The 27,848-nt window shown below is 48.4% G+C and overlaps 2 protein-coding genes across 25 annotated transcripts in view; one reads left to right on the forward strand and one right to left on the reverse strand.

Moving 5' to 3' along the window:
- Positions 1 to 1,778, reverse strand: part of TASOR2 (transcription activation suppressor family member 2) — a 60,997-nt gene extending 59,219 nt beyond the window's left edge. For 16 of the 17 annotated variants that reach the window (XM_081560505.1, XM_081560502.1, XM_081560518.1 and 13 more), the window contains exon 1: positions 1,270 to 1,778. In XM_081560505.1, the coding sequence (XP_081416631.1) occupies positions 1,270 to 1,327 (58 nt within the window). In that variant the 5' untranslated portion in view covers positions 1,328 to 1,778. The remainder of the gene's footprint in view (positions 1 to 1,269) is intronic. The other variant, XM_081560523.1, reaches the window with a different exon arrangement.
- On the forward strand, positions 1,580 to 27,848 carry ASB13 (ankyrin repeat and SOCS box containing 13). 8 transcript variants are annotated; one of them, XR_014074004.1, is made up of 7 exons: positions 1,580 to 3,060; positions 3,511 to 4,636; positions 21,148 to 21,335; positions 22,670 to 22,820; positions 24,336 to 24,470; positions 24,646 to 25,020; positions 26,023 to 27,848. XR_014074004.1 is itself a non-coding variant. In XM_081560538.1 (7 exons), exons 2-7 carry the CDS (start codon positions 4,459 to 4,461, stop codon positions 26,056 to 26,058), a joined length of 744 nt encoding a protein of 247 aa, XP_081416664.1. In that variant the 5' UTR covers positions 1,580 to 3,060; positions 3,511 to 4,458; the 3' UTR covers positions 26,059 to 27,848. The 8 variants fall into 8 exon arrangements, 4 of the variants coding, with proteins under 4 accessions (XP_081416664.1, XP_081416663.1, XP_081416665.1 ...); XR_014074003.1 differs by having other exon boundaries at positions 24,646 to 25,015; XM_081560538.1 differs by having other exon boundaries at positions 24,646 to 24,701.

The following is a 27,848-nucleotide window of genomic DNA, read 5'->3' on the forward strand; positions in this document are numbered from 1 at the left end:
GCTTTCTCCAAACTGGGTTAGATATTTACTGATGTACTGAACATATTTATAGAGCTATCTGGTTCTATTATAGAAGCATCTTTTTCAACAAAAAGGTATTCTTATACTGTTAAGGAATAGCAGCTTTCTTATAAACCTCCTGAGTAGGCTTACTACCAATCTCAGAGCCCATAATCTTAAATATCATATCTACACCTCTATCCCTTTCTAAAGCTTCTAAAGGGGAACACCACGGGCCCTTGGATCACCAACGTTACTGCAACTAACGCCATATGCTAGAGCAACCCTTAAGTCTAGAATGTATTCTGAAAAACCTTAACCGTTCTCCCTTTGAGGGACAATATAGAGTAAAAGAGGTGCATTTAAATTTTTAGATTTCAAATAGGTAAGTGGTGATTAAGCGAAACGAGGCTTTTCGAAGGATCTTCCCCACAACTCACTCCAGGATTCTTGCCTGGAGAACCCATGAACAGGGGAGCCTGGCAGGCTACAGTCCACGGGGTCGTAGAGTCGGACACGACTAAAGCGACTTGGCACGGCATGCCACGTCCCCCACAAATATTGCTTGGTGCCACCTTCAAACTACTGGGTTGCATGGACCAACCTACGGTGACGCGTTACTTAAGTTTTCAGCTAAAGGAGCCTCCCTGGAGAAAGACCTCTTCCTCTTTTTACGTCTACCTTAAAAAGAAGAGGTCACACAGGGCCACCAAGGGTCCACAGAAAGGAAGTGGAGGAGCGGACTTTACCAGGGTTCCCAGGGACCTGCTTCCCAGGGAAAGCGCTTCCCAGCCAGTGTCGGCTGGAAGATAAACGCCTCCACTCAGGGTTCTCAACGGCGTCCGTGAGGATGCCGCGGTCCTCTGACAGGCAACTCTGAGGAGGTGCCGAAGCCGCCCGAGACAACGCCTCCCAGAGGGGCGGGAGGACGCCGAGCGCCTGGAGACAGGTGGAGACCCGAGTGTCGGCGGCCGGGAGTCCGCGCAGAGGCAGCCCAACAAAAGAGACTCTGAAACCACCGCCCCGCGCCCCGCTCACCCCGAGGAACGCCAACAAAGCAAGAAGGCGTGTGTCAACCCAGCAGCCGCGAGAAGCATGCAAAGTAGACAGCAGTTTAATTTCCCAAAAGAACAAAACAGAACGCGACAACGGCGAGCTCTCTAACTGCATATACCCCCATGACCGGAGCGGCCACGCCGGGCACTCAGCCCCGAAGGACCCGCACCTGCCAAGTCCCCCGGGGCGGGAGTCCACGAGGGGCGGCCTCACCTGTTCTCTGCTCCGCCGCCCCGGCGGACCTGACCTCAGAGTTCAGTTTCCTCCTCATGCTGAGATGCTGTCCGCGCCTCCAAGCGCGTTTCCTCCCCTCCCGGCCTCGCGTGGCAGATCCCGTCGGACCCTGCGATCGAGCGGAGCTCCGGCCGCAAACCGGGATGGGGATCCGTCCGCCGCCCCTGGCCGGGACTCCCCTCCTCCCGGTTTCCAGGCGGCCCGCGTCAGCAAAGGCTCGTCAGCAGCGCGCGGGACCCTCCACGTCGCAGCCCGTCCTGCTTCTCCGCCCCTGTCAGGAGCGCCGCCCGGGTGTTGCGGGGCGGCCACGACGCGCCGGCAGGAGGGGACGCGGGTCCGGCGTCCAGGTTCAGAGCCCGCAGGCTCCACGGCGCTGGTCAGCCAAGCGTCGTCCCTGCCCCCAGAGGATCATAAGAAGGCACGGACCCCGAGGCGCCCCACTGCCTGAGGGAACATGTCGACTTTCCCAGTGACGGACGCTGGAACCCGGAAGTAAAACCCCACGCCCACAGGAAGAGGAGATGTGGGGGGAGAGAAAGTGAAAACTGAACTGTGGCGGCCCCCTAGGGGGGCAGGAGCCAATCGCTGAGGAGAAGCCGACGCGCAGGCGCGGGCTGCGGCCGGCGTCCACGCGGCGCTCGCCTCTCTCTTCTGAGCAGGCGCGAGGCCTCAGCACGGCCCAGGATTGGATGACGGATTCTGGCGGGTGCGGCGGCGTGGCGGAGCATCTCGCGAGGTGGACGCGTCACCGGAAGCGGAAGGCGCGCAAGGGGAGTGGCGGAATCACTGCGTCGATGGCCCCGCACGTGCTGTGGGACGTTTGTTCGCCTCACGCTTGAGAGTCTTTACCTCCTTTAATCTCCTGCAGCACCTGCCGCGCCAACGCTTGTTTTGTCTTATCCTGAATTGACGTTTACGGAATCACAACTTTGTTGCAATTTAAGAAACGTTGCTCCATGGAATATTTCTTTATGTGCTCGTTCTCAGGTAAAGCACCTCTGGAAATTTATAAATCAGTGCAGAGTTAAGGGGCAACAAATAGCGTTCTTCTACCAATGAGAGATACTAAGTGCTGCACACACTTAACCGTGAACCAGGCACTGGACCTCGTCGTGGTGGGAATGGAATGATTCACTCATTCAGTAGCACCTTTTACATTGTTTACTGTGGCCGGCTACTAAATTAGACGCTAAGATTACAGTTGTGAGTAAGCTAGACAAGGACCTTGCACGCTGTGGTGCTTATTCTAGAGGTGAATGACAAACAGTAACAAGTAAAGCACTTCCATCCCAAGAACAGAATTTCATTTACTAATACTGCTGTGAAAACAAGCAAGAAATGCTGAGGATAGGGTTGGAGCCTGGAGGCTTGGGCAGAAGAGAGAGAGCTTCAACATTTCACTGTATAAGGGACATTTGGGGTCAAACCTCAATAATGAAAACAGACCAAATCAGTTTTTGGAAGATGCGGAGGAAGAACTTTCTAAGCAGAAGACAAAGCAAGTACAAAAACCCTAAAAGTGAAATTATGTTCAAGAACTGAGGAAAGTTGGCTGTAGAAGCAATCGAATATAACTGATATTTTCAAAGTACACAAAATCAGTATGTACAACTCCCTGGTTTATCACAGAGCAAATGTTCATGAAACCACCACTCTGATCAAGAAATAGAACACTGCCAAAACCCCAGGAGCTCCCTCTTGTGATATCTCTGGATCAATACCCGCTCCCCTTACTTACCAGCGAACCTAACAAGCAATCTAATTTCCATGGTAATCTCTTATTTCATGTCTTAGTAGATTCACTGTGTAAATATGCAACCCCTAAATTTTATCATTTAGCTTTGCTTGTGGTTTAAATTTTATATAAATTGAATGGTTTAGTACTTGGTTTCTTTGGAGTAACATGGTGAAACTTACGTTTTTGTATACAAACAATTCTTTCATTTTCATTGCTATATATGTAGGTCTGGATGTAGTACATTTTCTTTGATACATAGATAGACGTTTTCATTGTTTCCAGTTCTTGGCTATTATGAATAGTACTGCTTGAACTTTATTATTCATGTCTCTTTGTACACATGGGCCTCGTTTATGCTGGGTATATAACATGCTGGAGATGCTGGACATGATAATTTGGATTTTTGCTTCAGCAGATACTTTCTCCTTCTTTCTTCTACTGTTGGTAAGGTTTACTTTTCTACCCATTTATATTGTTCTTAGGAGAAGGCAATGGCACCCCACTCCAGTACTCTTGCCTGGAAAATCCCTTGGACGGAGGAGCCTGGTAGGCTGCAGTCCATGGGGTCGCTAGGAGTCGGACACAACTGAGCGACTTCACTTTCACTTTCCACTTTCATGCATTGGAGAAGGAAATGGCAACTCACTCCAGTATTCTTGCCTGGAGAATCCCAGGGACAGGGGAGCCTGGTGGGCTTCCATCTATGCGGTCGCACAGAGTTGGACACAACTGAAGCGACTTAGCAGCAGCAGCAGCATATTGTTCTTGGTCATATGGATTCATTTGATTGATAGGATATCAGCAGACATGACATATGCAGGAGTCTTAAGTGTGCTTGCGTAGTTTGATTTGGCTCCTGAGTGTAGGTGATGCACATGAGGAGACTGAAGTCTCTTGCTGCTGTTGCCCCTTCATTTTGGGCACTCAGAACCAGCACACGTGGAGCAGATGTGAATTCAACCTGTAGGCCAAACGCATCTTAATTATCATAGCCTTAGACATCCCACATGCTTTTGAACTGGTGTTGGAGAAGACTCTTAAGAGTCCCTTGGACTGCAAGGAGATCAAACGAGTCAATCCTAAAGGAAATCAGTCCTGAATATTCACTGGAACGACTGATGCTGAAGCTGAAACTCCAATACTTTGGCCCCCTGATGCGAAGGACTGACTCATTGGAAAAGACCCTGATGCTGGGAAAGATTGAAGGCAGGAGGAGAAGGGGGTGACAGAGGGTGAGATGGTTGGATGGCATCACTGACTCGATGGATGTGAGTTTGAACAAGCTGTGGAAGTTGGTGATGGACAGGGAGGTGCTGTAGTCCATGGGGTCGCAAAGAGGCGGACACAACTGAGCGACTGAACTAAACTGAAGCTTTCCAGGTGGCACAGTAGTAAAGAATCTGCCTGCCAGTGCAGGAGATGCAGGAGACATGGGTTCGATCCCTGTGTTGGTGAGAAAGATACCCTGGAGGAGAAAATGGCAACCCACTCCAGTATTCTTGTCTGGAAAATCCCATGGACAGAGGAGCCTTGTGGACTACAGTCCATGGGGTCATGAAGAGTTGGACAGAGCTGAGCACACACACACAAAAGACATCCCAAAGATTGGTGAGTATGAGAATTAATGCTGTTGTCCTAAGTCACTGAGTTTGGGGTAGTCTGTTATATAGAGTTACTGTGGCAATAAAGAAGGCTTATGGTCAACTTTAATCATGTTAAACTTTTGGCAAATTGGTTTTACAAAGTTACATTTCCACAAGAAATGTATGAGAAGTCTAGTTTCTCTACAACTTGGCCAATATTTTTAACTTTAGCTACTGTGAAGGGTATGATATGGTTTGAATTTGCATTGCCTCCAACTTTGTTCTTTTTCCAATATTTGAATAGTTTTGGCTATTTTAAGTTATTTGAATTTCTGTACAAATTTTAGAATTGGCTTATTTTCTACCTCAAAATAAAACAAACAGCCCTCCAAAAAACCCCACAGCTGCTAAGATCTTGTCTGGGATTGTGTTTAGTATATAGATAAGTTTGGAGAGAATTAACATCTTAATATTGCATCTTTGAATCCATGAACATGATATCTCTATTTATTTAGGTCTTTCAGTTTTCTCTAAGCAACATCTATATTTTTCAGTGTACTGGTCTTGTGTACATTTTCTTATATTTATCTGTTTATAGTTTTATGGTATTTTAAAATTTTAATTCACAATGGCTATGTGCTAGTATATAGAAATAGAGTTGATTTTCCCATAGTAACTTTATATCTTGCAACTTGCTGAACTCACTTATTAGAGCTAATAGCTATTTGTGTGTGTGTATCTATAATAAAATAAATAAAATAAAAATACTTTTCTTTGTTCCCAATCTGTATTTTTTCCCTATTACATTAAGTCCTCAAATACAATAAAGATACGAGGTGAAAGCAAACATCATTGATCTAGGGGGAGAAGCATTCAATATTTCACAAAGGTAAGTATAATGTTACCTTTGGTGTTTTCTGTCCTTTTTTAGGTTGAGGATTTTCCCTTTGTTCCTAGTTTTTGAGAACTTTTATCATAAATGAATGTTGAATTTTATCTGCATCTATTGAGAGGATTGTGCAGTAAAAATATCTACTAATATGATAAATTACATTAATTTATTTTCAAACATTAAGCCAACCTTGAACTCCTGGGAGGAACAAAGTTTACTTAGTATGCATTAGCTTTTCTCTATATCACTGGGCATGAATTGCTGTATTTTGTTAAGAATTTTGGTATGTATGTTCCTGAGAGATACTGGTCCACAGTTTACTTTTCTTGTAATATCTTAGTTTTGATATCAGGGTAACTCTAGCCTCACAGAATGAGTTGGTTAAGTATTCCCTCATCTTTTAATTTCCAAAATACTCTGATTAAAATTGGTAGTAGCAGGAGAAGAGAGAAAAAATGGAGAAGAAAAATATTTCAAATAATAATAAAAAACCTTATTAAATTAGTTGAAAATAATAATATCCACATCTAGGAAGCTCAGTGAACTCCATGTGATACAAATTCAAAGAGTCACAAATAGACATATCATAGGGAAAAAATGCTCAAAGACAAAAGACAAAATCTTGAAAGCAGCAACAGCAAAATAACATCACTTACAGGAGAACCTTGGTAAGATTAACAGATATCTTCTCAGCAGAAACAATGGAATCTAGAAGACAGTGAGATGACATATTCAAAGTACTCAGAGGAGAAAAAAACTGCCAACCAAGGGTCCTATATCTAGCAAATCTATCTTTCAAAAATGAAAGTGAATACAAGACTGTCCCAAATAAATAAAAACTGAAAGAATTTTTGCTAGCAGATTTGCTTTACAAGAAATTCTTCAGATTGAAACTAAATGACCACAAATGGTAATCATAATCCACATGAAAAAGCAAAGAACACTGGTAAAATTAAAAGCAAAGAACACTGGTAAAATTAATTACATAAAGATTAAAAAACACATAAATGCTTATTTTTCTCCTTTATTCTCATAACTAATTTTAAAAAATATGGAATAATATTTAGATAATGTAATATTGGGCTTATTGGGGGTTTAACATGTAGACATGAAATATATGTATATTACATTTGCTAATAAAAGCACAAAGGAGCTAAGTGGGGGCAAAGCTCCAGTTGGCTAAGGAAATGACAACAGATGGTAAAGTAATAATTATAAGACTGTATTGTTGAATTTGTAACATAAGTAGAAGTAATATGTATGACAATAACACTGCAAAAAGAAAAGGATTAGAGCTAAATAGGTATAACATTTTTATATGTCACTGAATTGAGCTAGTATAAATCTGAAGCTTATTCTGATAAAATATATATGGTAAACCCTAGAGCAACACTAAATATAAACAAAATTAAAGAAATAAAAACGCTACAATAGAAACTATTCACTTAACGCAAATTAAAGCCATAAAGGAGGAACAGAGAACTAAATCAGACATGAGACATATAGAAAAAAAATAAAATGGCAGACATAAATCCAACTATATCAGTTCAGTTCAGTCGCTCAGTCGTGTCCCATTCTTTGCCACCCCGTGGACTGCAGCACGCCAGGTCTCCCTGTCCAACAACAACTCCTGGAGTTTACTCAAACTCATGTCCACTGAGTCAGTGATGACATCCAACCATCTCATCCTCTGTTGTCGCCTTCTCCTCCTGCCTTCAATCTTTCCCAGCATCAGGGTCTTTTCAAATGAGTCAGTTTTTCGCATCACGGGGCCAAAGTATTAGAGTTTCAGCTTCAGCACCTGTCCTTCCAATGAATATTCAGGACTGATTTCCTTTGGATGAATCTCCTTGCAGTTGGATCTGATTGGATCTCCTTGCAGTCCAAGGGACTCTCAAGAGTCTTCTCCAGCACCACAGTTGGATCTCCTTGCGGTCCATCCAACACCACAGTTCAAAAGCATCAAGTCTTCGGTGCTCAACTTTCTTTAAAGTCCAACTCTCACATCCATACATGACTACTGGTAAAACCATAGCTTTGACTAGACTGACCTTTGTTGGCAAAGTAATGTCTCTGCTTTTTAATATGCTGTCTAGATTGGTCGTAACTTTTCTTCCAAGGAGCAAGCGTCTTTTAATTTCATGGCTGTAGTCACCATCTGCAGTGATTTTGGAGCCCCCCAAAAATAAAGTCTGCCACTGTTTCCACTGTTTCCAGTGTTTCCCATCTATTTGCCATGAAGTGATGGGGCCAGATGCCATGATCTTAGTTTTCTGAATGTTGAGCTTTAAACCAACTTTTTCACTCTCCTTTCACTTTCATCAAGAGGCTCTTTAGTTCTTCTTTGCTTTCTGCCATAAGGGTGGTGTCATCTGCATATCTGAGGTTATTGATATTTCTCCTGGCAATCTTGATTCCAGCTTGTGCTTCATCCAGCCCAGTGTTTCTCATGATGTACTCTGCATATAAGTTAAATAAGCAGGGTGACAATATACAGCCTTGACGTACTCTTTTTCCTATTTGGAACCAGTCTGTTGTTCCATGTCCAGTTCTAACTGTTGCTTCCTGACCTGCATACAGATTTCTCAAGAGGCGGATCAGGTGGTCTGGTATTCCCATCTTTTTAAGAATTTTCCACAGTTTGTCGTGGTCCACACAGTCAAAGGCTTTGGAGTAGTCAATAAAGCAGATGTTTTTCTGGAATTCTCTTGCTTTTTTGATGATCCAACAGATGTTGGCAATTTGATCCCTGGTTCCTCTGTCTTTTCTAAATCCAGCTTGAACATCTGGAAGTTCACCATTCACGTTCTGTTGAAGCCTAGCTTGGAGAATTTTGAGCATTACTTTGCTAGTGTGTGAGATGAGTGCAGTTGTGTGTAGTTTGAGCATTCTTTGGCATTACCTTTCTTTGGGATTGGAATGAAAACTGACCTTTTCCAGTCCTGTGGCCACTGCTGAGTTTTCAAGACCATTCTCAAGAAAAATAAGTGCAAAAAGGCAAAATGGTTGTCTGAGGAGGCCTTACAAAATCCAACTATATAAATATAGTTAAATGTGAATGCATTAAACAAACCAAAATGGAGATGAGCAGAGAAATCAATAGAATTGATTAAAAGATGATATAATAGGATTACCCTGATGGTCCAGTGGCTAAGATTCCCAGCTCCCAATGCAGGGGGCCCAGATTCCATCCTTGGTCAGGGAACTAGATCCCACATTCCTCAACTAAGAGTTCACATGCCTCAACTGAAAAAAGAAACTCCCGCATACCATAGCTGAGGATCCCAAATGCCTCAAGGAAGATAGAAGATCCCAAGTGTTGCAACTAAAACCTGGCACATTCAAATAAATATTTTTTTAAAAGATGATATAACTATAATCTCCAGGAGACACACTTAAGATTCAAAGATATAAATATATTTAAAAGTATAGGAGTATATTCACCCATAAGAAAACTGAAATGGCTATACTATTGCTTTGGCCAAAAAGGTCATTTGGCTTTTTCCTTAACATCTTATGGAAATAGGCTTGAAATGTCACTCCAAGACGTGGGGCAAGGAATTTCCCTGAGTTTGGAATTTGGATAGATGGGGTTCAAACCCTTGGGGATACAGCACCACTGGTCCAGACTGGAGGTAAAGACTCAGTCTCAGGGGAGACTTCTCCCAGGTCAGCTGTGTGCTAGTCCTTATGTATTTTCAGGCAGGATCATACTTTTCAGCTCAAACTAACTTCTGCATTTAGGCTCAGTGCAGGTCTCAGTGATAGGACTGCAACAAACTTTGGCAAGGTTAAACCTCAACTTTGTAAGCTTGTTTGCCAAACAAAAACAAAAACAAAAAAACCAGTTCAATTACTCAATTGCCTACTTGGAATCTGTAAACAAGTCCTTCATTTCTGTTAGGAGATTTCAAAAAGCATGGTGTGTGTGTGTGATATGAACAATTTGGAATATATGATTTCTCTGGAAAGATGAAAGAAACAGGAGCATGCCAGCTCTGGTAGGAAGCAAGTCTTTAAAATGAAAGCATGTGTGTGGCCGGGGGGCGGGCGGGATGAGCTTTGCCTAGCTAGATCAATGCAAAGGAAGGTAGTGATTTGTGGTAGCTGGACACTTTTTACACAGGGACACATGGACATGTTCTGCGCATGGACATGTGGGCGCAATTTGCAAGCACACATATTTTGCTCACGGAAGCAGGTTTTGCCCTTGGATTCTTGGACATGTGGAAACGCTTTGCACAGAGACACATGTTCTGCACTTAGACACGTTTTGCACACTGACACGGACGCGCTGCGCACATGGACAAACGGGCATATTTTGCATATGCACACACATTGCACCTGGACACGTGTTTTTCAGAAGGATACCTGTACAGGTTTGCATACTGACCCCTTCTGCACATGGACACATGGCACGGTTTGCACCCGAACAAATATTTTGCACACGAACATATGTTCGTCCAGAAAAGCCCGAGGTGGCGACCGCGGAGTTGGACGCAGGTGGCTGCAGCGTGGCGCTGGCCCGGGGCCCGCCCGGGAGCCGCGCCGGCGGGGCGGAGAACTACAACTCCCGGCACTAATCCACCTCGGCCGGACGCGCGGCGACGCTGAACGGCCCTACCCAGCGGGCGGCGCGTTCCCGGCCCAGGTTCCCGCGGCGGTGCGAGTGGCGGAGCCGCGGACCGGGGCGCGGGAGCCGGTATCATGGAGCCCCGCGCCTCGGACGGCAGCTTCCTGGGCGACGTGGGTACGTGTGGGGCGCGGGGGGCGCGGGGCCGGCTCCGGGGACCGAGAGCTTCATCTGGTGACATACGCCCCCAGCGGGGACGCGTCCTGCTCTGAGGGGTGGCCAGGGGCGTCTGGCGGGGACTGGGTCGGTTCGGAGGGCTGTGCCCTTAAAGGAGCAAGTCCGGGGGTCCCGTGCAGCTCAGACGCGGTTTCTGCGTCCCGCTCCAGGTTCCCCCGTCGGACCGCGCGTCGCAGGGCTGGTCATCCTTGTGACTTCAGAACCGCAGACCCCAGCAACCTGGGGAGGATGCGGGGCTGTGCTTGGTCACTGTCAGGTTCCGAGGAGAACCTAGGAAGTGCCCGCCTGGGACCACTGGTAGGGCAGCCCTGGTACCAGGGTTGGAGCAGACTGCCTTCCAGGCACCCAGTGAGAGGGTCGTGCGCGGGGTCGTTAGCATCCTACGGAGACACCCAGGAATCCGATCAGGAAGGAGCGTGTTCCCGTGTCTCACTGTGTGAGACATGCGACCTTGATTCTTCGTTGAGCCTTCCCTAGAAAAAAATGGATGCGAGGGCAAAGGGTCATTCTCAGGGGAAGCAAGCCTCCCTGCCTACAGAGTAATTCTAGGGCAAATGACTTGAACAGTGAAAACACTTTGAAAGCCTGGGAAGAAAAAAATCTATACAGTACTTTTATGCTCATAAAAAATGTAGTGCGAATAAAAGTGAGAAGTCTTAAGGGTAAATTTAGCTTAAGAGGAATTGCAGTCCTAGCAAAGCAAAGATATTTTAATGATGTTGCAAAACAGCCACCTTCAACAAGATCAAAGTCATTTAATAAGCATCTCTGCTTTTACTTGGCATGCTCATCCTAGGCAATCACAGGACTTTGACCCTGCCAGTGTGAGCTGTGTTTGGTTGGTTCAATGAAACAGGCAATGGAACAGCTCACCACGGACACCTATTTAAACACATTTTAGTATTTTTGTTCATGTACAAGGTTTAGTGGCTTCCCTGGTGGCTCAGTGGTAAAGAATCCTCCTGCAATGTGGGAAATGCAGGTTCCATCCCTGGGTGGGGAAGATACCCTGGAGGAGGAAATGGCAATCAGTTCCAGTATTGCCTGGAAAATTCCGTGGACAGAGGAACCTGGTGAGCTACAGTCCATTGGGTCACAAAAGAGTCAGGCATGACTTAGTGACCAAACAACAATAACAGCAAGGTTCAATAGCACTGCATCACTCCTGGGTATGTTTTTGGTACAGTTTAAGGAATGTAACTTTAGAGGATAATCAACTCTGAATATTCATTGGAAGGACTGATGCTGAAGCTCCAAAATTTTGGCCACCTGATAGGAAGACCCAACTCATTGGAGAAGACCCTGATGCTAGGGAAGATTTAGGGCAGGAGCAGAACAGGGAAACAGAGGATGAGATGGGAAACAGAATCACTGATTCTGTGGACATGAATTTGAGGAAACTCTGGGAGATAGTGAAGGATAGGGAAGACTGGCATGCTGCAGTCCATGGGATGGCAAAGAGTCAGACACGACTGAGTGACTGAACAACAACATTCTAAACTAATAGAGGATGCACAGTTTATGGGATTCGTGGCTATTTTTGACTTAGCCATTGTTTTATGTCATGTATTTCTTCCAAAATACATTTCATCCTGCTGACATTTTTATTCTCAACACAAATGAATAACCTCAATGTGTTGAATCCGAAACAGCGCTGCCATCCCAGCAGAAGCAGAGGACCATCGTAGGAACTTGAACTCATGTTAACATTCCGATCTCAAATTCTGTGTGTGTGGTACACTCTAACCAAACCGTGTAGCTTTAATATAACACAATAACACTTCACAGAGGTAAACGCGGCAGTCCTATAATATGGGCTTACCAATAAGAACCAAGAATTTAGGGCAAGTCGCATCCTGAAGTGAATCCAGTGTTTGTTCCTTAGCAAATGTAATTCACATCATTAAGTGTCTGTTTGCAAAGTTGAAAAAGAGACTCCTGATTTCAGCATCTGTACTCATGGGCTTCTAACTTGGAAGCTAGAGGCTGGCAGAAGATGAAAAGATTCTTTGCTTATCCTCAGCCTCTGGGGTGTTGGGAAGGTGGCATGGAGAGAGAAAGGGGGAGGCAGCCCTGGGACCAAGACACCCTGGGACCATGGTGAGAGCCACTGAGCTGCTTGGCTACGTGCCGGGCACTGACCACGAGCCTTGCAACGGCTGCAGGACGCTCATCATTATCCATAAGTTAGAGGTGAAACTGAGTTCGCACAGCCAGGAAGTTGCAAAACTGAGGGTTTTTTTTTTTTTTAATATAATTTATTTGGCTGAGCTGGGTCTTAGTGGTGGCAAGCAGATTCTTTAGTTGCAGCATGTGTGGTCTAGTTCCCTGACCAGGGATTGAACCTGGGACCCCCTGCATTAGGAGCGCAGTCTTAGCCACTGGACCACCAAGGGAGTCCCCAAACCTGAGGTTTTAATGCAAGCGGTTCTTTTTGGTTTTGCCTGTTTTATATTACAAGGCTCATGTCTCTTCTATCAGATAAGATCATCTGTAATCGATGTGTAGTGCTGGGTGGGTTTGTGACTGGGATGGATGCATGTTGTCCACTGCGGGTTCTCAGGGGGCTGGGGAGCACCATTACTATCCATCATCTCTGCACGATGTCACTTTCAGGCTCTGAGAAACGTCTTTGCCTCCGGGTGTCCATGATCAGGATGGTAGGTCAATCTGCATCCCCATTCAAGTCTCCAAGTTCACCCTTCTGTTGAGTCTGCAGAATCGGATGGGTTTTGTTTGTTTGTTTGTTTTCTCTCTCTCTTTTTTTGGCCTTGCTGGATGGCTGTGGGATCCTAGTTCCCCAACCAGGGGTTGAACCTGGGGCCCTAGCAGTGAGAACACTGAGACCTAGCTACTGGACTGCCAGGGAATTCCGGGATTTCATTTTCTAAAATTAGAATTGTAGTGAAAGTACTTTGAGAGATCTAGATAATCAGTGTCCTGGCTGGGAGATCAACTTCCTTAAAAATCTTCTCAAATTGTGTGTCTTGTTTCTGCCTTAGAGAAGGCTGCATTCTAGAAGTGTCTAGTTAGTGGAGAATCCTCTGGGCCGTGCATTACACTATTAATAAAAATGTTTGAAGGAAATTAGGTTGATTTTAATACCAGTTGGTGTTCTGGGCCCTCACTGTGGCCAGGAGTGGCTGCCAACTACAGCAGTACAAAGGAGTTTTGATGTTTGGTATAACCCTCCTCCCCAGCTCACACCCCTGGGTCCTAAGCACTGTAGGGGAGGGGTTGGGGTGGCAGATTATTGGATGAGCGGTCAGGAAGGTTGTGGAGGGAGGGTAAGCGTTTGATTCAGGCATTTCTCATAAAATGTGTTTAAGAAGCTCTTTCCCTCCCTTTCCCTGGCTGTCTTCCACTGCTTCCATAACCTCTTCCCACTTGTCTCTTTTGCTGTCACTTTTTCGCTTTCACTTTCTTTTTCCCTCTTGACTAAGCTTTGACTGTCTTGTTCCTGTAGGAAGGTAAACCTTTTCTCTTTAAAATTTTTACCCAATTTAACACATTTTAAAAACCATGCGGTGTGCCACTTGACTCAAGTTTACCAACAAACAGTATTTGGGGTGTTGATAATGAAAGCACTGAAAAAAGACCTGGCTCAAAAAATCTCTTCAAAAGCAACAAAATACTCAGCCCCAAGTGCTAAGTAAGGGTTTCTATTAATACATATAAAAATGAAGATTTCTATCTTCCCTTAGAATCAAGGTGACTGGTAGTTTCCAGCACACTGAACTTGAACTTGGACAGCACTATACGATGGGCGGTCATGATCAAGCATTTAATAAGCACCACCTGTGCCCGGCTATCTGCAGGCATCTGTCTTTGGTCCCTACGGCATCTCACAGAGAGGTTTGCCATTCTCAGGCGCTGGTCTCTGTCCTTATGGGTCTTCGGCCCTGTTTTGTTTTTTCACTCCTTTACTATTAGATGGGTGGGTACACTTTGCCATGACTTCTAGGTCCTTTTAGCTCTTCAATTCATCTTTTCTTTGTACCCACAAATCCTTGACCTTCTGGGACTTTGGGGGACAAGTCACTGGGGACCCCTGACTTTCTGGAGAGCCCGCTGAGAGCAGGCCTCAGAACACCAGCTCCACTGCAGCCTCAGTGACTGCTCACCCTGGCTACATCCCCACAAAGGTGCCCTGCAGCTGTGCGTAGGGTAAGGGAAAGCTTACCTGTCATCATTTCAAGAATATTTACTGGGATATTTGGGGAGAAGGCTTATTTCAATCTCTGCAGTGAGGGCCTCGGGCTGCCATTCATGACAGACTTGGAGCCAGATTCTGGCCGAAGTGACACTGAAGGGTGCCTGGTGGATGCTGAGCTGTTGGATCCGCTTGTGACGGAAGTGTTCTCTGTGGCCTTTGGAAAACACTCTTTGTTAGAATGAAGCTGCTGCATGGAGGGGCTGCCTGGCTGGGGAGGAGTGGTCAGGGTCAGAGTCAGGGCCAACAAAGGGGCCAGGCTCTGGACTCCGGACAGTCGGGTAGGGCCAATGGGAGCTCTGCTCTGCACCTGGGCCACAGGGGCCTGGCAGGCCATGCCCACTGGAGGGACAAACTCTCGGGGACGACCGGCAGGCCTGTGGCTGAGAGCTGCTGTTTGGGCTCAAAGAGCCGGATTCCGGGCTCTGGATGACTAAGCGGGATACTGGTAAATTGGCTCTCTGGAGAAAAAGGAAAAAAAAAAAAAGGAAAAGCCTATTCTGATTTGCTGCTTCCCCTGGTATAAATATTCACCCGTGCTGACTCCAGCTCCCAGAGCTTTCCGCCCGGCCAGGTTGCTGGCTATTCGGGCGGAGGGTCCTGAACACCCACCACTGGGCAGTGTGTAGAGGAGGCAGGCAGTGTCTTCCAGGGACTGTGGCCTTGGCTCTCTTGCAACAGACTCCCAGCTGACTGATGCCCTGGCACGTGGCACGGCTGGAGTGGGCGAGGCCACAGGCGTGGCCCAGGTCAGTGTCTGGGCTGGGCAGGCCTGTGATGGGCCAGTTGAGGGGTGTACTCTGGCAGTGGGGGACTGACCTGGGTGCAGCAGGGGAAGTTCAGTCTGGCAAGTAGAACAGGCTCCTGGAGAGAATGTGTTTGTTCCATACCTGTGTGTCAGGTGTGGTGATGGAATGGGAAGTGGGCGGCTGAGGTCCTGCCATGAAGATACTTGTGGAAGGGGAGGAGGGGAGTCAGGGGCAGGTGTGTGTACAGCGGGAGGCCTACAGGAGGGCATGGGTGGGGGCTGCATGCTGGAAGGCTCCCTTAAGGAGCTGAGACCCAGCCTCAGTGGGGAGGAGGAGTGGGGCTGAGTGGGGGACAGCACACCCAGACCCTCCTCACTGGACCCTCCGTCAGCTACCTGAGGCTCTGTGCGATTGGAGAGGAGGGTGTGTATGTAGGGGGGGTGAGATGGGAGAATGTGGGGGGGGTGGGAGGAGCCTGGAAAAAGGAGCTGGGACTCCATCCTGGAGAGTCTGTATTCTTGGCCTGCAAAGGCATGTGGATTATGTGGATTATTCCAGAGACAAGAGCAAGGGTCTGAAGCAGGCTCCCCCATGACCCGCTGATGACTTAGCTGCATTAGGGAGTGGGGAGGGGAAGACCAGAGTGGGTGTGATAGGAGGGAGGGGCTGATGGGAATGGGGAGCCAGGAGACCGATTATGTGGCAGGGATAATGTGGCAGACTTCCCCTGGGATTCAGGGGAAGTCTCATCCCAGAGGGGGGGGTCTCAGGTTTCCCGGGCGGCCCCTCTCCAGTACTTTGGCCACCTGATGTGAAGAACCGACTCATTGGAAAAGACCCTGATGCTGGGAAAGATTGAAGGCGGGAGGTGAAGGGGACGACAGAGGATGAAATGGTTGGATGGCATCACTGACGTGATGGACATGAGTTTGAGCAAGCTCCGGGAGTTGGTGATGGACATGGAGGCCTGGCGTGCTTCAGTCCATGGGATTGCAAAGAGCTGGACATGACTGAGCAACTGAACTGACTGACTGACCCTCTCCCAGGGGAGTGGTCCAGGGGTGGGGGCACCTGGTCACACGTGGGGTCCAGGCACAGGGCTGGAAACAGCCTGAGCTCAGTGGGTCCACTAGCACAGTGTCTTCCTGCCTTTATTCCCTGCAGGCTCTTTGCTTTAAGGTTGATAAGTATATTCCAACCCTCCCAACCTTCTCACTGTGGTGAGAGAGGGCATGCAGTGGTGGAGGGGGAGGGGTGGGAGCTACCGAGCTTCCCACCGCTGGCCAGCGTGCCTTCTTGCAGCTGTACCTCCTTTCAGCCACAAGGCACCCTGTGTTCTTTATCTCTGGGGTGGCTCTCCCCTCCCCTTTGCTTCCAGGGGTCTTCAGAGACCACTGAAACTGCCACTTCCCCCAAGCTCCCCCCTGCTGTAAAGCTGTCCCCTCTTGATGACACCCTGTGGTTGGTACGAGTTGTGGTTAACACCTCCGCCACCGCTGGGGCCTCCTCTATCTTTGTTACTCCCTTAAACAATAATTTTTAAAGTTTTTACTCTGGCTAAAAAGCCCCATAGAAATGGTGAAAATAGTCAGTTTTCATTGTGCAGTTCAGTAGTATGAACTACATGCACATTTTGGTACAACAGAGTTCTAGAATTTTTCATCTTATAACATGGAAACTCTGCACCTGTTCACCTCCCCATTGCTCCCCTTCCCCTTTCCCCCCCGGCAGCCACTATTCTATTTTCTGTCTCTATGACTTTGACTCTTGGGGACCTCATGTAAGTGGAACCATACAGTGTTTGTCTTTTTGTGACTTGCTTATTTCACTGAGGATCATGTCCTCGAGGTTCATTTATGTTGCAGCCTGTGTCAGCATCTCTTTCCTTTTTAAGGCTGAATAATATTCCATGGTATGTACATGTCATATCTTCTTTATCCATTCATCCATCCATGGGCACTTAGGTACTTTCCATATCACGCTATTGTAAATGATGCTGCAGTGAATGTGGGTACTTATATCTTATTGAGTTAGTGTTTGCAGTTTCTTTGGATAAAAATTGCTGGATTGTCTGGTAGTTCTGTTTTAATTTTTGAGGAACCGCAGTACTCCTGTCCAAAGTGCCTGCACCACTTTGCTTTCCCACCAACAGCGCACAAGATTCCAATTTCTCCACGTCTTTGCCAACATCTATTTTCTGTTCTTTTGATAGTAGCCATCCTAATGGGCGTGAGGTGGTATCTCATTGTGGTTTTGATTTGCATTTCTCTGACGATTGATGGTGAGCATCTTTTCATGTGCCTGTTGACCATCTGTATATCTTCTTTAGAGAAATATCTCAGTCCCTTGTTACTTTTTTTAACAGGTTATTTATGTTGTTGAGTTGTAGGCATTCTTTATTCTGATATATACGATCCCCCTTCCCATTGGTGCCTTTCACTGTTGACTGTAGCCCCCGAGACACATAAATTCTCTTCTTTGTAATTATATCTGCTGCTTATGATCTCTGTCCTCAACTGCTGCTAAGACAAATGTAGCCGTTGTTTATTCATTAGAAAATACGGTTCCCAGTAAGCTGCACTTCCTCTGAAGACTGGTCAGAAAGAGATACAATTAGATTTTCTTTAAAAAATTTTATGTCCAGCCTTTATAATTCATATCAGTAATTTCTCCCATTCAGTTCAGTTCAGTTCAGTCGCTCAGTCGTGTCCAACTCTTTGCGACCCCATGAATTGCAGCACGCCAGGCCTCTCTGTCCATCAACAACTCCCAGAGTTTACCCAAACCCATGTCCATCGAGTCAGTGATGCCATCCAACCATCTCATCCTCTGTTGTCCCCTTCTCCTCCCGCCCCCAATCCCACCCAGCATTAGGATCTTTTCCAATGAGTCAACTCTTCGCATGAGGTGGCCAAAGTATTGGAGTTTCAGCTTCAACATCAGTCCTTCCAATGAACACCCAGGATTGATCTCCTTTAGGACGGATTGATTGGATCTCCTTACAGTCCAAGGGACTCTCAAGAGTCTTCTCCAACACCACGGTTCAAAAGCATCAATTCTGCGGCGGTCAGCTTTCTTCACCGTGCAACTCTCACATCCATACATGACTACTGAAAAAACCATAGCCTTGACTAGACAGACTTTTGTTGGCAAAGTAATGTCTTTGCTTTTAAATATGCTATCTAGGTTGGCCATAACCTTCCTTCCAAGGAGTAAGCGTCTTTTAATTTCATGACTGCAATCACCATCAGCAGTGATTTTGGAGCCCCCAAAAATAAAGTCTGACCCTGTTTCCACTGTTTCCCCATCTATTTCCCATGAAGTGATGGGACCAGATGCCATGATCTTAGTTTTCTGAACGTTGAGCTTTAAACCAACTTTTTCACTCTCCTCTTTCACTTTCATCAAGAGGCTCTTTAGTTCTTCTTCACTTTCTGCCATAAGGGTGGTGTCATGTGCATATCTGAAGTTATTGATATTTCTCCCGGCAATCTTGATTCCAGCTTGTGTTTCTTCCCTTATTCACTCAACAAGGAAGTCATGTGAGTGCCTTTGCGGGGCCTCACACTGTGCCAGGCGCTGGGAATAGAGCCAGCCGGTGACGCCCAGCAGGCTGGCCACAGCCCCACTCCTCCGTGATGCCTTTCCGACAGGCTCTGGACACCCTGGACACGGGTCATCTTGCTTCTAAGTTCCTGTAACTTGACCTGTTCCTCCAGTACTGCAGTCATCCTGTGATTTTGAATTGGTTTTCCACCCCCTGCCCATGACCGTGAACTGCTTGCTCACTGTCACGTCCTTCCGTCTTTGTGCTCCATGGTGGGGGAGGCTGTGTCTACCTGCACAGGCTGCTCAGTGGATGCCTGGGTCTCCCCTGCACCCACCTTCCTGAGCTGCACTTTCCTCCTTCCTGCACGACCCCGAGTCCCCCTGCTCTTCTCTTCTGAGGGTTGCAGCTGCTCAGTCTGCTCCTCCGAGATTGACCCGAAAGTGATCCACAGCCACTTTCCACCCTACACCCTCCAAAGACAGGCACTCGGGTGGCCACTCATTCCAACTGGGAGACATACTGGGGTCTCCTTCTGGGGACAGTAAGTATGAAATTCCCCAAGCTTGGATTCTGCATTTGTGGGGCTCACATCTCCTGAGGCCTCTCTCCTGTGCTTGCAGACGCCTGCCTTCTTGCTATGTCCTCACATGGTCTTTGCTTCATTCACCCAGATCCCTGGTATCTGTGTGTTCTAGCCTCCTTTTCTTCTAAGGGCACCAGTCATACTGGATTAGGGCCCACACTAATAAGCTTACTTTAACTTAATGACTTCTATAATTATGTCTCCAAAGACCATCACATTCTGAGGTGTTAGGAGTTAGGGCTTCAACATGTGGATCTGGGGGACACAATTCAGTCCATAACAAACTGTATACCAACAAATTAGATAACATAGATGAAGTACACAAGTTCCTAAAAAGATGCAAACTTTGAACTACCAAAACTGACTCCAAAAAAAAAGTCTAAATAAAAAAACTTAAAGAAAGCCCAGACCCAGATGTCTTCACAGATGAATTTGACCTAGTATTTAAAGATTTAGTACCAGTTCTTCATAAACTCTTCCAAAATTAAAGGGGGGAATACTTCCCAACTCATTCTCTGAGGCCAGTATTACTTTGACCCCAAAACCAGACAAATACATCAATCACAAGAAAAGTGACTCTTATGAACATAGACCCTCAAATCCTCAAAATACGTGTGAACCAAGTCTATCATATAAAAAGATTATATACCATGAGAAAGTGGAATGTATCCCAAGAATGCATGGTTGGTTGAACATCTAAAAATCAATTCATGTATTATACCATTTTGATATAATTTAGAAAAAATAGCCAGCATGATCATTGCCATAGATCCAGATAAAGTACTTGACAAATCCAACATGCTCTCATGATAAAAAACACTCAAAAAACTAGAAATAGAAGAGAATATCCTTGACGTGATAAAGGACATCCATGAAAACCCACAGCTCATGTGATGCTTTGTGGTGAAGGACAAAGCTGTTTTTGACTCCACTGCATAACATGCTGGATCTTAGTTTCCCAAACAGGGATCAAACCTACATCCTCTGCAGCTGAAGCATGGAGTCTTAAGAACTGGAGGACAAAGATTTTGCCCCAGGACCAGGAACAAGGCAGGAGGTGCCTTTAGGTACTTCTGTTCAATGTGCAGCTGTGCATTCAAGCCAAAGCAATTAGGCAAGAAAAAGAAAAGGCATCCGGATTAGAGAGGGAGAAGCAAAGCTACCTCTGAATGCAGATGACATGATTTACTGTAGGAAATCCTGAGGAATCTGATAAAACTGAATTAAAGGAAGCCCTTGCTTTGAAGGCTCTCCCAGGCAAGGATAGGGGAAGTATAAATGCCATGTTATGAGTATATAGGTGCAAGGGTTGTGGAAGATGTGTTTCCTGGAGAAGGAGATATTTCAAATGGGTCCACATGGACGGCATAACATCTAACGAGATTGCAGAATGGATGGCTGGGGTGGGGGCAAAGGTGGGCTTCTCAAGCAGAGAGAATATATGCAGAGACACAGGTGTGCCAGGATAGGGAGCCACAATGAGCCAGCAGTGTGGCTGGAGAACAGGCTTGTGGGGGGCAGTGGTAGGAGAGGGGTCAAGAAGGTGCCTCCCAAAAGACCTGGACTCTGCCCGCAGGCAGTGGGGATCACTCAAGTATTTTGAATAGGGGTGTCTGGACCAATTACACTTTCGTGTATACAGTGGCTTAGGTTTCCTAAAGGGTCCTGGGGTCGTACATGTGTTCATTTGACCTGGACAGAAGTGGCATGGTCTTAGCATTACCTGTTTTCCTTTCCAGGTTTCTGGGTGGAGCGCACCCCTGTGCACGAGGCAGCCCAGCGGGGGGAGACCCGACAGCTGCAGCAGCTGATTGAGAATGGGGCCTGCGTCAATCAGGTCACAGTGGACTCCATCACGCCCCTGCATGCAGCCAGTCTGCAGGGCCAGGTGCAGTGCGTGCAGCTGCTGCTGGCCGCTGGGGCCCAGGTAAGCCACCCTATAGCACAGACCCCCACCCCAACCCCCGGAATGGCAGGACAAGCTCTAGAGGAAAAGAGGCTTGGGAATAGCGTTCTGTGTGCTGTGAGCACACAGAAAGAAAGGAAACCACTGCAGGAGGCTGAGAAGGAAAGGAAGGAGGAAACCAGACTGGGCTGTAGAGGGGGCTGATCTCTATGGCAACCACACCCTGAGGACTGATGAGGAAGCCTGTGGACTGGCTGTTGGGAGGTCACTGGTGGCAGAAGAGATGGGGTTTTAGCAAAGTGATGGCGAGCTCTGCTCTGCACGTGGATGGGCCAGGCTGTGCACCTCTCAGAGGCCAGCTGCCTACGGGGCTGGTGGGGCCTTGGGTGCAGGAGCCGTTTGGGTGCAGAGAGCAGGATGATTATGTGGGATGCTGGCAAACCAGCTCTGGAAAGGCCAGGTAGAAAGGAACAAAAGCAAGACTGACTTGCTGCTTTCCGTAGTTAAGGACTCACAGCCGTACCGGGTATCAGGCTGGCGGAATTGCTGGGTCTTTACCAGCGGGCTGCGCAGGCTGGTAGGAGCTGACTTGGCTCCCAAAGGACAGCGATGGGGGGAGGTGAGGAAGAAGGGAAGGCTGTGCACTGCTCACTCTTCCCAGAATTTGGCTATGAAGGCAGTTCCAGAGGAAATGGAACAAGCTTCAGCGTGAATCCAAATAACAGCTGAATTTGGACAAATTCTAAGTGGAATCTGCCAGTTTGGGGAGTTGCCTTTTCCTGCTCTGTGATTTTCTAGCTAGAAGAGGCATGGTTAGACAGTTTGGGGCACTCCTCCTAGATGGGGCTCGAGTTAAAGCTGGTTTCCTACCCTGCCTTTGCTAATGAGGTGTTGGGGGTGGTGGCCGGAATGAGGTCGAGTTGAAAGAAAAGCCCTTAATCGCTTGCTAGCTGTACTTAGGCGCCCATAGGCACGCCCTGCAGTCTGTCTGTGAACGCACTCGCCTGGGACGGTGCCTCAGCATGTAATGGTGTTCTTCACTCAGTTGTGTCTGACTTTTTGTGACCCCATGGACTGTAGCCCGCCAGGCTCCTCTGTACATGGGATTCTCCAGGAATACTAGAGTGGGTTGCCCTTCCCTTCTCCAGGGGACTTTCCCAACCCAGGGATTGAACCCGGGTCTCTTGCATCGCAGGCAGACTCTTGACCTTCTGAACCACTAGGGAAGATACGTAATAGAAAACCTAAGGACTTAAGAGAACCACACAGTGTCTTTGCAGAGATGAACGTGCATCAGAGCGTGAGTGGCCGGCACCCTCTCCTGCACCCTCTGACGCTTATTACCGTCCCTCCAGGTAGACGCCCGCAACATCGACGGCAGCACCCCGCTCTGTGATGCCTGCGCCTCAGGCAGTGTCGAGTGCGTGAAGCTCCTGCTCTCCTATGGGGCCAAGGTCAACCCGCCCCTGTACACAGCATCCCCGCTGCACGAGGCCTGCATGAGTGGTGAGTCGGCAGCTGCCTAGATGCCAGGGAAGCTGTCTGATAGCTGGTGAAGCCGTGGAGTCCAGTGCTTTTCCTCCTGGAGATGCAGTGCTTACCCGGACTTAAGGCAGGGTTCTAGCCATTTGGCGCCTTTCAGATGCTAACCCGGGAGTCGGATGCCCCCTGCAGCCACTCACCTCGTGGGCTGTCCCAAGAGTCCCTGATCTGGGAGGAAGAGGAGGCCCAGATGCATCCTTGAGGCAGATGCTCTTAGAGGAGCTGGGTGCTGGTGGTTTTCAGCTGCCCCTGGAGAAAGGATGGATTTCAAAGGGTGGGAGGACATGGCTGCTCCGGTCTCACTGGGTCAGACACGCCCGGGAAAGGAGTTATGACAGGCAGAACTAGAAATTTAGGGTGAGACCAGCAGGCCAGAAATATTTGAGAGACTAGACTAGGCAGTTTGGATTTCACTGTTTAGAGCAAAGTTTGCATACCTGTCCTGGGCTTTGGTGGGCGCAATGCTCTGGCTCGCTGCGCTTGTTGGGACATGGCGCTCCTACTGCTCCCCTGTCTCTGTTGCCTGCACCCTGAATCCCAATGCCAGGTCACCTTTGTCGATGGGGACCCCTTCAGGCAGCTCTGAAGGTTTTTGAGCAGATGCTGAATGCTAGGAATACATTTTTGAAAGATTCGTTTAGCAGCCATCTATCCATGCGCAGCATGGGGAAGAGAAGTTTTTTTATTCCTTCACTCATCTTAGGTTCATTGGCAGGGTCCTGCCAGTGAGATGGACAAGGGACAGGGACAGATTAAGAAGAGAAAACCAAGCAGAAGTTAGTGTGTGCATTTCACATACACACAGGAGAGCTCAGGCAGAAGGTGGTTAGATTTGATGTGGGGGAGAGGACAGCCCAAGGTCCAGGTCGACTCAGGGTGAGGAGGAGGCTGGCTGGGGAGTGGAGAGGACCTGGTTGTGGGGGACGAGTCCACATGAAAATGGCCACAGCCTGGTGGTGGAGGTGGAGCAGGCGTGATCAAGAAATGAAAGATGATGGAGTCTGGGATGGATGAAGCCCGACCTAAGCTCAACCCCAAATTTGAGTTAAAGATGCAGAAGAAAAGCCAGGAAAGAGGCCAAAAAGGCATAAGCTGGGAGGAGGGCAGGGAACCCCTGCAGTAGGAAAGTTTAGGGAAGTTCATCCAGGCAGCTTGGTGTTTCTGATACAGCTTGGGGAGCAACCAGAGGTGGGGAGACCCTTCTCTCCACTAGGGCCGGGGAGCTTTGCGTCCATAGCTGGTGACCCGAACTTTGTGTTCTCCCAGCGCTGGGTACAGGGCTGTGCGGCTCTCCCCTTGTACCCTCGCCTGGTGTGCTTTGGGGGACGGCCGCCGAGCTCCCCAGAGAAGGACGCCCACCCCGTGCTCGCCTGGGTTGCAGCCCGCCTCCCCTGTCTCCTGCTGCCGCCAAGCTCGCTCCAGCCATGCCTGTTACTTCAGATACACGTGGCTTTTTCTTCTGCCTCTGTTTCTTTTAAGGAAGTTCCGAGTGTGTGAGGCTTCTGATCGACGTTGGAGCCAACCTGGAAGCGCACGACTGCCACTTTGGGACTCCTCTGCACGTTGCCTGCGCCCGCGAGCATCTGGACTGCGTCAAAGTGCTGCTCAACGCGGGTGCGTAGTCTTTGTCCCCTACACCCCTCCACCCCGCCGGGCTCAGCGCAGCCGCGTTTCCACCTGCGCCGTCGCCTGCTGCCGCAGAGCGTTGACTGCGTTTCTTGGGAGGGGCTGCTGCTTTCCTGTCCCGTGTGTCTTAGCGATCTTTGACCCCACTCCCGACCCCCCGCAGGGGCCAACGTGAACGCAGCGAAGCTCCATGAGACGGCGCTGCACCACGCGGCCAAGGTGAAGAACGTGGACCTCATCGAGATGCTAATCCAGTTTGGGGGCAACATTTACGCGCGCGACAACCGGGGGCGGAAGCCGTCGGACTACACGTGGGCCAGCAGTGCCCCCGCCAGGTGCCTGGAGCACTATGAGAGTGAGTGTGTCCGCAGTGGCTCCTGGCGCCGCGTCTGTGCGCGCTGGGGTTGCAGGGACCGCTTGCGGGAGCCTCTGAGATGATCACGATCAGTCGTCCCTTTACTCAGACGGGTCCCTGCGATGATACAGACAGAGGCCCGGATCTTCAGCCAACAGAGGACAAACCACCAGCTAAGGCAAGGTCTCGTCTCTGGGGACACATTTTTAAGAGTTTACATGGAATTGTAGTCACAAGAGGCTTTCAAATACCAATTAGGAAAAAAAAAAAAGCTCATTGATTAAACATTTTGCCAACCTGACCCAACCAAAATCCATCACGGATTGAGAGGCAAATACCATCAACGTCTGTCCAGAAAACATTTTCTAGAAGGTGTTTCTTTTCCTGCATCCAAATAATTTAGGAGGAAGTAACTGGGAAAAGGAATGGCACCAGTAATTCATTTTTCTTTCAAAGAGGTTTTTCTTTCATAACATTTCGTAAGTTGAGAATACTCTCTTTGGTTAATATATATTGATATTTTGATCAAACACTCATGGTCCTAAAGGCAGCCGTTGGGGCCAGGCTATGCTCTGTACACGTTCCTATGGCCCAACTGCCAGAGGCCTCCAGGCATGTTCCTTCTTTGGCCCTGGTGTGTGTCCCTCGTGAGCTGTAGCTCCAGGCTTCATCTTCAGGTCTGAGGTCCTGACCCTTTCCCTGTGGGTCAGTTCTTCATGGTTCCCTGTGGCTGCAGTGCTCCGGAGCAGAGCCCCTGGGGCTTGTAACTGCAGGGGTGGGCAGCCAGCATTGAGTGCCTGAACCTTTGCCCAACCCTCATCTGTCTGGAAGTTTGACATACAAGCCTACTGGCTGCAGATTTGTGCTTTGCTGATGAATCCATGTGCTCAGTTATAACATTATGGTGCCAAAAAAAAAAAAATCAAAAAAGCAAAAAAAAATCCCCCCAAAGCCTACAAAATGAAACCCCAGGGGCCTTCAGCTGAATTCCATTTCCTGATCTTCTGTCCTGGGTCCCAGTCCCTGGCTGTCCTTCCTGGCCGCCTTCCAGAGAGGGTACACAGGGTTCATCATCTTTGCAGGAAAGGGGAAGTGTCTGCAGTTCTGTCCTGGCTCTTATTACGCTGAAGGATGCCACACTCCTTCTTCAAGCTGACCTCACATACATTCTCTCCCTTTCTGCAGAGACCCCTCTTAGCCTGTCTCAGCTCTGCAGGGTGAGCCTGAGGCGGGCAGCTGGCGTCAGGGGGCTGGAGAAGATCGCCAGGCTGGACATCCCTCCCCGGCTCATCGACTTCCTCTCCTACAACTGAGCTTCAGGCGCGAGGTCTGGGTGGCTGGTGACTCGGGGCCGAGGGGAGCTCTCTGCCCTCGACGTCGGAAACTGTGCTGCTGCCGTGGGGAACAGCACCCTGAGTCCCTCCAGGCCGTCCTGTTTCGTCTTCTCTGCAGACCCTTGGAGGATGTTTCCAAGGCCTGGGAAAGGCCCGGGCTGGCCCTCCCTGGAGTTCAGTCCAGCTCCCTCCGGCTTCCTCCCGGCCATGCCGGGGTCTCTCTTCATGACCTTCCTCGGAGGGACTCTCAGGACAGACTCTCCAGAAGCACGGGGAGGCTAGGTGGGGATGGGGGGCCAGGGCTCTGTTTCCGATTCCACACACCTGGGAGGCACCACCCCTAATTCCTTCAGCGCCAGGCGGCCCTGGGTGTGCAAAGGGAAGAGCCTGCACTGCAAGGGGTGGGCCCCTGGGAGTGAGTCCTGGCCGGGCCCAGGACAGCGCTTTGAGGACAGCCTGCGCCTTTGGGTGCTGTTTTCTGGAGCCACGGTTGGCACCTTGTGAGACCCACCCGTGCCCAGGTGTGCCCATCACTCGGGGCTTTATACGGGTCTCAGTGGGGAAGCATCAGGCTTCCTATTCCCATAGTGTTTCTTAGGAAGTTTTTCTCCAGTTTGAGGTCTCAGCTCTTTTAAAAAGTGTATGCAGGTAATGAAAACTTTTAGACACATGCGCTGTAGCACTTAGGTTTCGTTAACAAGTCTGTAAAGCAACAGGTAACAGGAAGGCATCTTAGCACATCCTCCCTGCGGTAGTGATTTCCGATGTGAAGCACTGTTGGGAAACTCTTTAGAGACTGTTTTTCATCTTTCTACAGCTGCTAAATGAATTCTTTGCCCACCTCAAGTTTTGCTAATTTCCTGCAGTTGGCAGAAGAGGTCGCATCACCCTCTGCCAGGTCAAGTGTGGATTCATGCATTTATTGGGACATCTGAGCTTCAGGCACTGCCTTGGTGCTGTGAGCTGGACAGGAGTCAGACTCGTCATCCAGTCAGGGCGAGAAAGTTGCACAATCTGTGTTTTTAGTAATAGAAGCAAGTAATTCTACATTATAAACCACGAGGTGACATGACATAGTATGTTCAAACTGCATCTGTAAGATTCTGTATCATAATTTAAAATCTCAGGGGTTAAACTAGAGGACGTTTGTATAAGTAGTTGAAGTCTATTTGGTTTGGGGAGCAATGGAGAAAGTACCTCTTGTGGGTCAGGCCTCAAGCCGGTGTCCCCAGAAATGTTGACCTCACTAGGTTCCCCCGGAGAGTGTGGGGGGAAGAATGATCCTGGTGGGTCAAGGTCACGCCAGCTGTGCTCACGACCAGGGGCGCCTCTTGGCAGGGCTACATGGGTGGGGCCCATACGTGGTGGAAAGTTCTGTGCTGGCAGCTGTGGGTATTTTCCACTCCACTGCTTAGGCTGTTAGGATGGTGCTTCCTTGTACGAGAAGATAAGAGCTGCTCCCATTTGCTGCAGGTGTAGATACGTGTTCTGGATCAATCAGTGTATCCGTGTGCACTAATCACAAAAAAAAAAGAGCGCTGGGTTCTGCCCTTTCATCTTTGTAACAGGAACTTACCTCTGTCCATGAAAGCTGCTAACGTTTTCACATGTGGGACACTGGGGGCAGAGTCTGGTTCCCTCACTCACTGCTCAATAAAAGTGGTCGGGGTGAGTCCA

This window comes from Giraffa tippelskirchi, chromosome 13 (genome assembly GCF_054371585.1).
Source record: "Giraffa tippelskirchi isolate mGirTip1 chromosome 13, T2T-mGirTip1v1.2.pri, whole genome shotgun sequence".
In the NCBI taxonomy this organism is placed as follows: domain Eukaryota; kingdom Metazoa; phylum Chordata; class Mammalia; order Artiodactyla; family Giraffidae; genus Giraffa; species Giraffa tippelskirchi.

Coding starts and splice junctions, on each gene's coding strand:
- ASB13 (XM_081560537.1), top strand. CDS start 10,211: ATGGAGCCCCGCGCCTCGGACGGCAGCTTCCTGGGCGACGTGG. Junction 22,821..24,335: donor GCACGAGGCCTGCATGAGTG/GTGAGTCGGCAG, acceptor GTTTCTTTTAAG/GAAGTTCCGAGTGTGTGAGG. Junction 24,471..24,645: donor CAAAGTGCTGCTCAACGCGG/GTGCGTAGTCTT, acceptor GACCCCCCGCAG/GGGCCAACGTGAACGCAGCG.